Raw genomic sequence first — 13,585 nt, 5'->3', positions numbered from 1 at the left:
TGTCTGATCTTCGAGCTTGAAATTCTTCTAAATTGCTCGTCATCAAAGATTTGGTTTTTAAATGAGAGTAAAACGCTCTGTGATTTAAGAAAATCATTGTACATTCTCACACATAGTTCAACTTGCATAAAAGGAAGTTTCCTTTGAAAGTAACGCTTTTCAAACCACCATTTGCAACATTTTCCCGAGACTGTTAGAAAAAGAGCCATTTCAGCAGCTGCCAGAGAGCGGCAGATAACAGGTGCCACCACGCTTGCACAACTACGATGACGTAGGAGGCCCGTATGTCTGTATGTGTAAACCATTAAAAGATCTTATGTTATGTCATAAAAGAAACAAGAGATCAGAGGATACTCCAAGGGCATTGAAATTTTGTGAACCATACTAGAATGTGCACATTTAAAGTGCATACTTAAAGTGCATACTTAAAGTGCACATTCTTATATCCAGATTCCCAATGAAGTAGGCCTCGAACTAATATTAAGCTTTTAAGTGTGGTTTTTGGGATGTAATTTTTTTTGAAGTGCCAGTACTGTATTATCTCCATGTTTGGTTCTTTATTATGGCAAATGCCATACGTACTAGAAGATGAAAACATGCACTTGCAATGCAGCGAACAGTTGAAACTAGCCAATAGTGTGGAAGTAAACATTTCGTTTTAAATACATTGACTGCCTCAGCGGAAAAGATTAATAAAAGACAAATTTCTTTAGCAAATTGACAAAAGTAACTTTATTGTTCTGCTTGACTGTCAGAAAGATGGAAATAAAATACAAATCTGAAACTAATACCATATTTTAGACTTCTGTAATTATGTGAATGTATTTTAATTCACTTGATAGTTCCCAGCCACAGAAATCCGTTTTGTTTTCATTTGACGTGAAAGCAATAAACAAAGAGGAAACAGCAAAATCACTAAATGCAAACAAGGATCACGTGGAGACTACCCACTTCCCCACTATAACTCGGACTGCTCTGCAGATCAGCCTCGGATCTACGATATTTCCGAACCGGGGCAATACTAAGATAGTGGCGCCCCCGCCCCCCCTTCCCCATCCCAGGCCCCCCTCCCTCGAGCGTTTGAGATACGATGTCAAAAATTTAAGAAAATCAAATTTTCAAAATTATGTTCATATTGTAGCACACATCTTTGTGAAGAGGAGATCCTGAACTGATTTGCAAAAAAAAAAAAAAAAAAAAAAAAAAATAATATTAATTATGGCATAGTTTGCTAAAAGGAGGAATCTCTCCGGAGGGGGGATATGCATCTATAAATGAGTAAATGAGTTTTTTAATTAAAGTTTGCACATTTTAAATAATACATACTTGCATTGTTAATTTTATACAAATGATATTAAGTGGAAATGCAAATACGTTTTATATTGGCACAGTGCACCCCAACCGCATGAAACCATCCTGACAGCACAAATGTAAACTATACTAGCTGACAATGGCTCGACTGCAAAGCTGGGGAGCTGAATCCCAGAAGAGGGAATGAAACTTGACATTCAATTCAAGAGAGTCCGACCACCATGTGAAGATGAGCATGGAGATAAACACAAAATAAGACTAGTGCAAATGACTTAACACCAGCATGCGGAAACAGAGAATGGCGTGAGGCAAAGGTCAGGTCCACTGTAGTAACAACCCATGTTAAGAACTGACGGGCTCTGGCCTATCACTGCCAATAGGTTAACTTCTGTGTCAATGGTTCTGTCTATACAATGTCCTGTGCACGCCATCTGTGACAGCTTACCACACTACTCTCCCTCAAGGCCCACGGCAACTCTTCTACATCCATATCGACACCACCCATATCGACAGAAACCCATCACCCATATCGACATCATCCACATTGACATCCACTGCCTGGGATACTACAATTTGTTTTGCATTGTTTTATTGTTTGAGGTACTCTATAGGTGGCAGTTGGAGTTTGCCAGCAGAAATATTTACTTCACAATAAGTCTGGCACGGAGATTCCAACCCCACACAGCCTGCTTAAGGAGAGCCTCTGAATAGACTATGTTAAGATACGCCCCGCTTTTGTTTGGTAAGTCTCATCATCTTTCTTTTTAGATATATTTTTTCCACGTGGAATATTTCCCTCTGTTATATTCATAATATATACGTAAATAAATAAAAACATTGAATTGCTAAAGAAGATATCGGACCAAGTAAAGACTTAAATGTTCTCCAGGGACCTAAAAGTACACTTATTACTAGCAAAAAGCATGACAGTGAGGATACGGAATTCTCTTTTCTCTTATTTACTGTCCAGTATGTACATACCTATACAAAACTTTACTTAAAGAACAACACTGTACTGCTATTTTTCAATCAGGTTCTCTTATTATTTTAAAGCTGTAAAGTGTAACACATAAATGATACATGAAAATTATAAATGGCAGCTTCTGTCAACCTTACATGCATGCACTACTATTAATTTTCATATTTGTGTAGTAGACAAAACACAGATCAATGACTTACTTTGTCATGTATCTTGTAGTTATTCTCTTCGATTTTTGCACACCACCTTTTGCATCTCCAGGTGCCAAAATATCTATGTTCTCTCCTTCATCCTAAGAGAAAGAATTGAAACAGTCAAATGGGAATCAGAATATTCTCAATTACACAACATATTATTTATGACAATACTACTGTTCTTCTCAACAATTAAACATTAGGAGGCAGGAAAGCATTCTACTACCTCTGAAAAATTAACAGAAGCAACATTGTGAATTTACGATGTTGCTTTAAGCATTCTCGTATTATCCATGTACTAATTTTGCTGGTGACAATGGCTGTTTCACAACTCATTTATGATATATCTGAAAATATTTGAAAGAGTGACTTTATACCTTGACACACTCACTGCATTAAACCGAAACTTCATGCACGAGCCCTTAACAGTATGATTAGTTAAAAGAGGAGGAAGTCTTAAAATAATTATATGTCAAACTTATTATTTTGCATGATGGCAAGCATTCATCCACCCAGTAAAGAAAAAGAAGATTTGAATTTACTATGTTTGATGACGAAGGGACATTACAGTCATACTAATGTTAAACTTATGAAAATTGTATTTGAAGTACTCGTTCATTAACAATAGATTATTGCAATTTTTTTTTTTTTAATGAAAGCTAAAAGATATGCTGACACCCTAACATGAAAATTTCAATGGTTTATGAACACATGAATGTGATAGTAGATACTTGAAACTATGGGATTTGTCCATAAAGTGGATGGAAATCATAAGAAATATTTATGAAGCAATACATAATTTAAGGGGACTCAATTACAGGATTATCAATATGTCCATCCCCATTTATCTAGCGAAGAGAAATAAAATGAGAGAATGTTTATAAGTTTTCACAAATCGGGAGCTACACTGTTGTTGAGGATTAATACCAGGAGAGTATATACTACTAATAGTGACAAAATTATTACAGCCAGTTGGAGGTCTTCCTGGCGCTAGCACCGGTACCAAGAGACACATCACTCACCTCACCCAACATGCAGTACCTTGGGGAGGTTAAACCTTCAAGTCCTGCAGAATGTCAAAATGATAAAAGATAAATAGTATATAGCACATAGAGACTGACAGCAGTAAAAGTTATTGTATGTGTCAATTCAGGAATGGAGTATCTGGAGGCTCCAACAAAGCAGAACTGGAACAAAAATCGCTCCTTCCATGCCCACTCCCTGCAGTGCCCCACAAAGTGAAAACATTAAATTTTGTTAAACATGTCCACTTTCTTGCAAACCAATGTAAAACATGGGTCCCAGATGTTTTATTATTGGCTAGTATCTGAGGGGACAACGCATTCAACTTTAGTTAATGTTGCACTTTTGTGCAAGTGGCAGGTGCGAATGCACAAACACACACACCCTTTGAGAATAAGCTTGTTGCAGGATGGATTCTGTGTAAGTTGCTGTGGCTGGTGTGCAAGTGACAAAAGACGATGGCTTTCTTTCAAGAGGCTTGTGAGTGAAGTTGGCCACTCCTTAGTAGTTTCTTTCATTTCTCGCAATTTGTTGGACTGTGTGGTAGTTTGCTATTCCTTTCCTAAGCCTTCATAATACAGTGTCATACATGTGTCCTTAGGTCAAAGCCTGAGGTTCCTAGGTTTAATACAGCCATTGTGTTTGTCTTCCTAGTCAGTTATTGCTTAGCATGTTCACAGGGCTCAATGTCCAAATGAAAATTATGGATATTCCAGCTTCGTGTAGATGGTACTGTACCAATAGGTTCCACGAATTTTCTTGCTCTGTTGCCTGCAATTCACTCACAGAACAACTGCACAAAAGAAAGTTTTACACTGTATGAGTTCTGATATGACCATAGAGAGGGTCCCTCTCCATACTACCAGGCAGCAGATACTCATGAGGGAGCCACAGATTTAGTTTTCCTTATACAAACAAATGTAGGGAATTTGTGGTCGCTAAGTAGGGCCTCAAGTTACACCTCAGAGAATCCGCCTGTTCGGAGATCATTTCTAAGCAGCTGAATACTTGTTATTGTAACAGAATGTGGTAACCAGTGTATTTGGACTTCTGGCTGATCATGAATGCATAACTGAACAGCAGTTGCTGGCATCAGACTTGCAACATTGAGATACCAGCTTCTGCAAGAAGATCGTCATCTGGACTTGTACGAAAGGTTTTACATGCTAATCTTACTGCAATATGGTGTAAGGATGGTGTTGCTGAACCATGGAGACACATCCATATTCCACACAAGATAAAATTAATGTGTTGTAAAATCTTAGTAAGACTCGCTCTATTGCCCTGGAGGTTTTGCCACAGAAACAGGGAGCATTACATTTCCTCAGACAGTTCACCTTGCATGGTAACCATGACAGTATGTTGTCAAATAGTACACCTAAAATGTGGAAGTGTTCAACTACCTGTTATCAGCTGATCTAAGAAGGCAATGGTCCAATAAGACCTATCGAAACCTACCCTGAAATTTTTTACACAGGAAGAAGACAATGAAAGAAATGCACTATCAAAATTTTAGCTGCTAAGAGGCACTGCAAGTATTAAAAAACAGTAGCTAAAAATTGCCAAATTCGTAGCGATCTGACACTACAGTACGCAGTTACTATTCACTTGAATTAGCCATTCACGCAACATCTATTACAAATTATCAGTTGCTTTTTGCAATATTGGTAGGTACCAACAATATAGATAAAGCTGAATTAATATTTATTGTGCTTTCGTAAGGCATATCTGCTAGTAGTACTTTTTTTTCCCCCCGTTTCACAGTAATGTGGAATCCATTTAACATTCTCAATATAGCAATGATGAAATATGAACAACGTTGTTTCCAGTCAAAATCACGTACTTCTCCTGAGGACATACATATGTGTAATTTGTAGTTGATTTCCTTGACATTCATTCGAATGATATCAACATTTTGTTTGAAATTGTGGATATGTTAGAAAAAAATAGGAAATAACTGTGATGATTCCATGAATTGTGGTTCGGATGATGTCAGTTGTGCCAGTAACAGTTCTGAAGGAGAAAACCTTCCAAGCCCTTTTTTTATTTATTTATTTTTATTAAAAAAGAAACATTTACTTCAACAGCTTTCAATGACAAAGAAAAGGCAGTGAAATATCGGTTAAATGAAGGAGAGAAAACATTCTTGAAGTTACGCGGTGTGCAAAGGCATTTTCAATTCATAAAATTGGAGTGTGAACTGTACAAATAAAAGAACGAATTATATGAAGCAAGAAATATGCACCAAATGGAAACCTGAAACCATCTGAATGAAAAACAGTCATTAGAGGCTATGCACCGTTACCGATGGAGATCTACAAGACTGCACCCTCCAAATAGCTTCTGAAATGAACATTGATAATTTCCAGGCTTTGTCCACCTGGTTACGCAGGTTCAAGAAATTGTACAGGATTGGAAGTCACAAAATCACCAAGTTTACATCACGTAAACGTGTGGAGCAGTCGCCAGTGATACACAAGGCTGTAGAAAAAAATCATAGCTGACATAAAGATGAAATTTGCTGTTATCCCTGCAACTGATGTTTATGACGCTGATGTGTCAGATTTCGTGAAAGAACTGCGTGCACAACACACTTCATAATTTCAGGGTGAAAAAAAGATGGAGTTGCCTGCCCAATCAATGATGCAAGGACACATTCACATATGATAATGCCAGTGATAAGTATGAGTGCTTTATTGTTTCCGCAGCTGTATATCTGTCTTCAAGAACTGCAAGGCAAAGTAGGACCAAAAGTAAAAAATGGACTGTTTAGTTGTAAAAATCTTGTAATGGACGTATCAAAATCTGGAAAAATAGGAAAGAATAATTTTCAACATTTCGTTTGAAATTTATTCCAACCAGCTCCAGAAACTAATTTATAGCTTTTGTTGGATTCATGGTCTGGACATAACAACGCCTCAGTTTTTGTGGAGGACAACCAAAAATCTGTAGATGTAATGTGGATTCCACCTGGAACTACTAGTGCGATTCAACTCCTTGATAAAGAATTTTTTTTCGGCTGTGGAAAGCATTTTTCAGAGAATTATCAGACAACATAATTTCCGATACCTCTCTCTCATTTCAAGCTTATCAGTGGAACAGCATTCTTAAGATCCAGTCATTTGTGCAGTTTTCTTCGCCATGCTTTACGAATTTGATCAAGTATGCCTGGTACACAACACAATATGCGTACCTGAATGCATCAATTTTTCCTTTGTCCAGTGAACCTGGTGTAAGAAAAATGTTTGTTTTGTCGTTCAATAGACACTTCGCATTTTTGTGACGACTACAGTGAATAAACAAATAACTGTTTCACTGATAGTCAAATGTACAACATTCAAACATTATTATAAGGAATGGCCTACATGAATTGTTATAAAATGTAGTACTGCAAGACATTTCATTTCAATAAATTACAAGTCCTCATTGATGGAAATAGTCTGTGACATCAAACACTGCCGTGACAGGGTGTATACGAAAAAAATAAATAAATAAATAAATAAATAAAAATAAAAAAATAAAAAATCCCAGATTTTTCCCGGATTTCCCAGTTAAAAATACACTTTTTCCCCAGTGAAAATACACTTTTTCCACATTAAGTGATAGTATATTTTCCCTCTGGACTGTAAAACTTATCAATCCTGTGAATGGTTAAGGTTTTATACACTGGCGTAGAGCTTTCCGGCACTAGAGAGAGAGAGAGAGAGAGAGAGAGAGAGAGAGAGAGAGAGAGAGAGAACCACTGCATATTTTCCTCATATATTCGTATTACGAAAGTATAAATTCGAATTCCACCAAACACAGCACATTTGTTTCCAAAGCATTGAAATCGAGATTGTGATGTGCCATTGTAGGCCAATCATAGCTCATGTCACGTGATATCGCCAGCTGATGACAGCAGATATTCAGAGCTTAGGCCACGTGATGTAGTCAACATAACTGTCAAGTAGCGCGAACACAAATTGGAAACGTTTATGGTGTGAACTAATATAGATAGTGTACATATAGTATACACATAATATTGGTCATTTTTTAGTGTGTCACACTAAAAGATACATCACACAAATGTGACAACAAAATTTTAAATAATGAATAAATGTCTGGTTTTCTTGGCTCAAAATTCTTCTGAGTGGCTGGTCCTCAAAGTGTTAAGTTTTAAATGAGAGTCAAATGCTCTGAGACTTAAGAAATTCATCCAACATTCTCACATGTAACACAATTAATCCTGCATAAAAGGAAATTTACTTTGAAACTTTTATTTTCCCGCGATCTGTTAGAAACACGTTCGTTCCAGGAGCTGCCAGACAGTGTCAGAAAACAGGCATTACTGCACGTGTGCAGCTACGATGACATAGGAAGCACATGTTCGTACAAACTTACATTATGTCATAAAAGAAACAGGACATCACAGGCTACTCCAAGAGCATCGGAATTTGGTAAACCATACTAAAATGCATAACTCGGCTTAAAGTGCACATTTGTATGTCCAGATACACAATGAAGTAGGCCCCGAACAGATATTAAGCTTGACCGTGTGGCTTTCGGGACGTAGATGTTCTTGGAGTACCACTCTTGTATTATCTCATGTTAGGTTCTTTATTGTGGCTTAATTCCATACATGCCAGAAGATGGAAAAGTGCAGCTGGAATTCAATGAACAATTGAAACTAGCTAACAGTTTGGACTGAAACACTTCATTACAAATAAATGGACTCCATCTGCAGAAAAAATTAATAAAAGCCAAATTTCTCTAGCAAACCAACAAAAATAGCTTCACTGTTCTGCAAGGTGCTTAATACTTGACAGTCAAAAATGCGGAAATAAAATAAAATCAGAAAACGAACTAATAACAATTTTAGCCTTCCATAATTATGTGAATGTATTTTAATTCACTTGATAGCTCCCAGCCACAGAAATCCTTTTGTTTTCATTTGATGCGAGAGCTTGAAACGAAGAGGAAAGAGCAAAATCACTAACAGCCACACTTCAAGTAGCCAGAAGCTGGAGAAGGAACTGCTCATACGCGACCCAACTACGCATACGGTTGAGCCTGCTGGTAAGTGCTCAAACGAACCTAATGCAAACAATTGTGATGTCATGCTCATCGTAAGCAGTTTGTTGTTATGAAGTATTGCACAGTCTTCGTCCTAAAGCCTTTGGCACATTTTGCTGTTGACAGACAGAGTATCAGTTCTTATCAGCCAAAATCACAAACAGTTAACTGAAAACTAGAACACTGAAAAATTCCTGCTATTCTAAAAAATTCCCGGGTTTTTCCAGTTTTTCCTCCCAGATGAAAAAATTGCCAGGTTTTCCCCAGATTTCTCGGGGTGTATACACCCTGCATGACTATTTTCTCTACTAGCCTCTTTTCTCAGAATTACATGTGCAAGAATTGAACTGTCGATATGAAGTAATTAAAAAAAATGTTTGTATGGTTTAAGCCAAGTTTTCACCGGAGCAAACAAGCTAACAAGCACGAACCAAACAGAATTCTGTCTGGTGTACCCGATGGGTCTCTTCCGGGTCTTTCAACTGGATGCCACTGCAGCTACTTACGTGTCCCTAACCTTCCCCAGATACCTAAGCAGAAAATGTAGACCTGCAGTTAATGCGGAAACTGAACTACATGTCTTTTGTGGCCACTACATCTGTGAGAAGTGAGTGCTCGATTAAAAATTATAGTGAAAAAGTTGTGGTCTGAACAGGATTTGATCCCGCGCACTCTGCATCATGAAGCACGTGCTTTGCCACTAGACCATTTTTGTTTTCGGAGTGTGTGGGGGGGGGGGGGGGGGGGGGGGGAGAGAATATGACCATTAGAGCGTACATGCATAGTGGAAACACTAGCTGTGTCACCTCTTGAGATGAGGCTCGACATCGGTAATTAGTCTTCTGTTTATAAATTTCCCCACAATGGTAATGAGAAGCCAGGGAAAAATGGCAACCAACATACAAGGAAAATTCTGAACCAGTGCTACGGAGAGATGGAGACGCAATTCCGTGTAGAGTGCACAATCCCCATGCATGTCATGCTTCCATACAAATTGAGACATTTTGCATACTGTCAAGAACAGTGCACTCGCCATGCAAAATAATCCTCACTGAATAGCAAAGTTTTGCATTGTGGCTCTAACAAGATAAAGTTATATCCTGTATGCTGAATATTAGCTCCAAAAACTAAAAACTGATAGCACAGCGTTCATAGGCGATGTTCGCTACCTCGTATTCTCTTCCATTCCCTCTAGTGTAAACGATTCTACCCATATACAAGCGAATGGTAGTGGATTTTCTGCAAATGCTGACTCGCACGTGTTTGCTTCCATTCTCTCCATTGTAAACCAGGCTTTAGGTGCTTAAAATTGGTGCCTGTGAACTCCAGATAATTCCACTACACGGCACTGTGTGAGTGATTCTGAGTCGCACACTACGCACACAGGGCTGTACAAACCGCTGTTAAAAGCTGTTCTTCGCACGGTAAAAATGTGTAACTAGCATTTTTTACAAAATACTTGCAGTGCCTCTTAGCAGCTAAAATTTTGGCAGCGCATTTTTTTCATTGTCTTCTACCTGTGTAAAGAATTTCAGTGCAGGTTTCGACATGTCTTATTGGACCATTCCTTTGCAAGTTAGACCCTTCACAAACAGTGCTCCACAGGCGCGAACACTTCAGCCACACTCCTGCTTTGTGCTACAAGTGCAGCGGTTAGTGCAGCTGAGGATAAGGGAAGGAAGGCTTTAGCTGGACACTGCTAGAGCAAGACAATCTTCTCGAGACCAACCAAGCACTTTGCTAGAAATACTACTTGTGTTAAATTAGATTTACATTCTGCATTAGCAATACTAGGGTGTCTACACACTTGTCAAAAAGAATGTCGAGGAGCCACATTATTCAATGTGGAATGGGAATTGCTTATTTTTGATAAAATCTAAAGGGCATGCAAAGTGCTTAACATGCCATCACACTATTATGAGTTGGAAAAATACTCACTGGAATGTCATTACAAAACCAGCCACAAAGATATGATGCACTTAACTTCTGACAAACAAGACTGAATGTTGGCTAAACGGAAAGCAACCATTAGGGAAAAACTGAATTAAAGCTAAGTAGAGTAGTGACAAAATCGTTTATGGCTGACCATCACAAATTATCTGAATTCATTATGTTTCATAATGCACGGGAGAATCACTTGGTAACATACGGGGAACAAAATTGTTGCTATCAAACAACAATAAATACTACGGAAAAACTATCAAATTCATGACATGGAACATTTTCCGAAACTCAAGGTGATCATTTGTAAATCAAGTAAGAGTGACAATGTTTCAGTATTAGAAATATTTCATTAAGACCTTGCACAGACATTCCAAAACAATGCTTGACTGAAGATTAATTTTGCTCTATTTGTCAGGCTGTTCTTGGTTTTGACTGCTGATTCACTTCATTATTTCCAACTTGAGCTGATCTACATGCAGTGTAGCACCTGGCTCAAGACCTGTTCATCCAATCCAGGGCCGATATAAAATGTTGCCCTAAGAGCAATATCTTCGATTGCACAGACAAGCCGATGAAGTTATTTCAATGTTTGGTGCAATATAGGTGTGCCAATTTTATTTTATTTTATTTTGTCTATTATGAAATTGATAAAGTCCCATTAACTTCCAGGTTTAACTGATTTTAACCTGCATAGCTCCCTGTATGACTGTATCACATACCACAGTTCTGCATGTATTACATATTTTAAAATCTAAATGCACATAAATTTATAAACAACAAAATTTTAACTAACTGCTTTTATGTGAAAGTTTTTGTAGTTCTACCCAATGTATTAGCACTATCTAGCTCACTGCATTAGCGCTATCTAATGTACTCAATTAAGTGATAAAGTCATTGCTAAGGAAGAAAATAAAAAACTGAAAATAAACACTGGTGATAAACCATGTTATTTTAAATTGCTAGCAACCACGGTCAAAATTCCACATTTTGGAAGAAATAATCCAACTGGCTGTAGAATACTTTAAACAGAAAGTCACAAGCAGTTTTGCATCACTTGGAAGACACAACCTCAGGTGATCTGTACAAATCAGGAAAAATTCTTTTATAAAGAATCCTTAACAATGGGGGAGGAATAGATGGACACTGAAAAGTAGTATTATAGAGCTGTGCTTGAACAGTACTCACAAAGATTCTTTATAACACGTCATTGTCGGAGAGTAACTGCCGTAAAACCACTTCCCATCATTCTGTCAAGTGGCAAACAAATAGCAGGCTAAAAGCGGTAGTCCATAATTAAAATGAAGAGGATAGCAGGACCTATAAAAATAAAATCTGGATAAAAACTAAACGGGTCAAAGTAGGCTGTAGACTATGCTTTTTAGTTAAGGACTGTGCTTTCACACAGTTGCTTGAATAAATTGTGTTTATGGCCTTTGAGCACTCATTTATGTTCTCCAATGGCCTCAGCTATTTATGTTTCCATTAGGATAGGCCCAAAGAGAAGGATCACATTATGGTAGCAGCAGTAGCATCTTAAGCCACAATGATTGCTTCCTCCATGTCAATGTTAAGTAAAGACTTGTTAGTAGAATAGTCTAAGATACCAGTGTCATACAAATTAGTTTTCTCTTTGGTCAGGTAAGTGTAGAATAACTGGAATGCAATTATTGTCGCAGAGGCTCCATGAATGTTCCACTGCAAGGCTTGAGATGCATAATGTGTGATCTACTACAGTGTAGGTACTGTTGGCAGCATTAACCCTTCTATGCATGACCTATATTTTTTGCTCATTTACATACCCCAGGTCTATTGGACCCATTATGTGTAATATGAGATTTTAAACAAAAACAAGTATTTTGTGGATATTATCATGCATTAATATATTGTTTTAAGGTTTATTAAGACAGCTGAGATCATTTTTAATAGTTTTATTAAGATAAAGAGAGTTTATTTTTAATCCTTAATAGTTTTCTTAGAATAAACAACATTATGAACCCTTCACCTGGTTATGAAATTTTACAATCTGTTTTGGATGTTGTTCATCTAGAATTATCGTGATGCATGGTACATAGCAGGATTACACACTTGTTTTTCTTTGGCGAAAAACTAACCACAGAATTTCTTTTATTCATCCTCTTTGTTTCCACAAGATGCCTGCAAGGGATAGCTCGGCTGGTTTTCTTCCTGTATTCGCAATCCCATCGATGACATGTCCAGTTTCAGCTTCGTACATCCTAAATATTTTCATTCCAGACTTTCTAAGTTTATTTGGCATATATTGCACAAATCCACAATGGCCCTAAATGGAATTAGATGCTCCTCCACTATAATATTAATGTTTGGTACCATTACTTTCCTGGACTGTCCTATAAATATTTTCCATACATAAGATACAGCAGCAAGATGATCATTTTGTAACCTGGCCTCTCTTGTCCTTTTATCATCAAATCTAATGAATCTTGTTATTGTTTCAAGCTGACTCACAGACTTTAAAGATCTATGTTATGGAGTGGAAACTTGTCCCAGAAATAGTTCCTGGATTGGAACATCCCAGCCTTTATCTCTAACAATATGTAGCAAAATTCCCCAGAAGGCAAACATTTCATCTCTAGTTACATCATGCCAGTTTCTTTTTCTCAGTACACAAACATTTCATGCCTCTAGGTTGTACATTTCACGATTTCATCTCTAGTGGCTAGAGCAATAAATAAATCCCAAGCATCTTTGGTGGTGCACGTGATTATGCCACCCACTGGTACTAGTATAAATTGTGCGCACGCATTTCATTTTGCACTGCACTATTACCAGTCAGAACAGAAATGAGGTCAACTGTTTCTCTGTTGGTCCTAAATCTATACCACAGTTCTCCAAACAGATTCTAGGCTAACTCTCAACCTCTTTTCCATTATCTTTTTCAAGATCTTCAGGTACTGTGATAATAAGTTGATGCCTCTGTGGTTGGTACACTGCTCCCTAATCGTCTTTGAATATTAGTATTATAATTTCCCATTTCCAGTCACTATGTATACTATTTTCTCTACATATCATAGCCAGGTATTTGGTGCAACTACCGCACACCACT

The 13,585-nt window shown here is 37.5% G+C and overlaps 1 protein-coding gene across 2 annotated transcripts in view; it reads right to left on the bottom strand.

Moving 5' to 3' along the window:
- LOC126203973 (DNA-directed RNA polymerases I, II, and III subunit RPABC2) overlaps positions 1-13,585 on the bottom strand; it is a 99,323-nt gene that overhangs the window by 19,454 nt on the left and 66,284 nt on the right. For both annotated transcript variants that reach the window (XM_049938392.1, XM_049938393.1), the window contains exon 3: positions 2,491-2,582. In XM_049938392.1, coding sequence (XP_049794349.1) covers positions 2,491-2,582 — 92 coding nt within the window. The remainder of the gene's footprint in view (positions 1-2,490; positions 2,583-13,585) is intronic.

The sequence above is a fragment of the Schistocerca nitens genome, chromosome 9, assembly GCF_023898315.1.
Source record: "Schistocerca nitens isolate TAMUIC-IGC-003100 chromosome 9, iqSchNite1.1, whole genome shotgun sequence".
Classification (NCBI taxonomy): Eukaryota; Metazoa; Arthropoda; class Insecta; order Orthoptera; family Acrididae; genus Schistocerca; species Schistocerca nitens.
The sequence above is the reverse complement of the archived record's forward strand: the minus strand, read 5'-3'. Positions and strand labels throughout refer to the sequence as shown.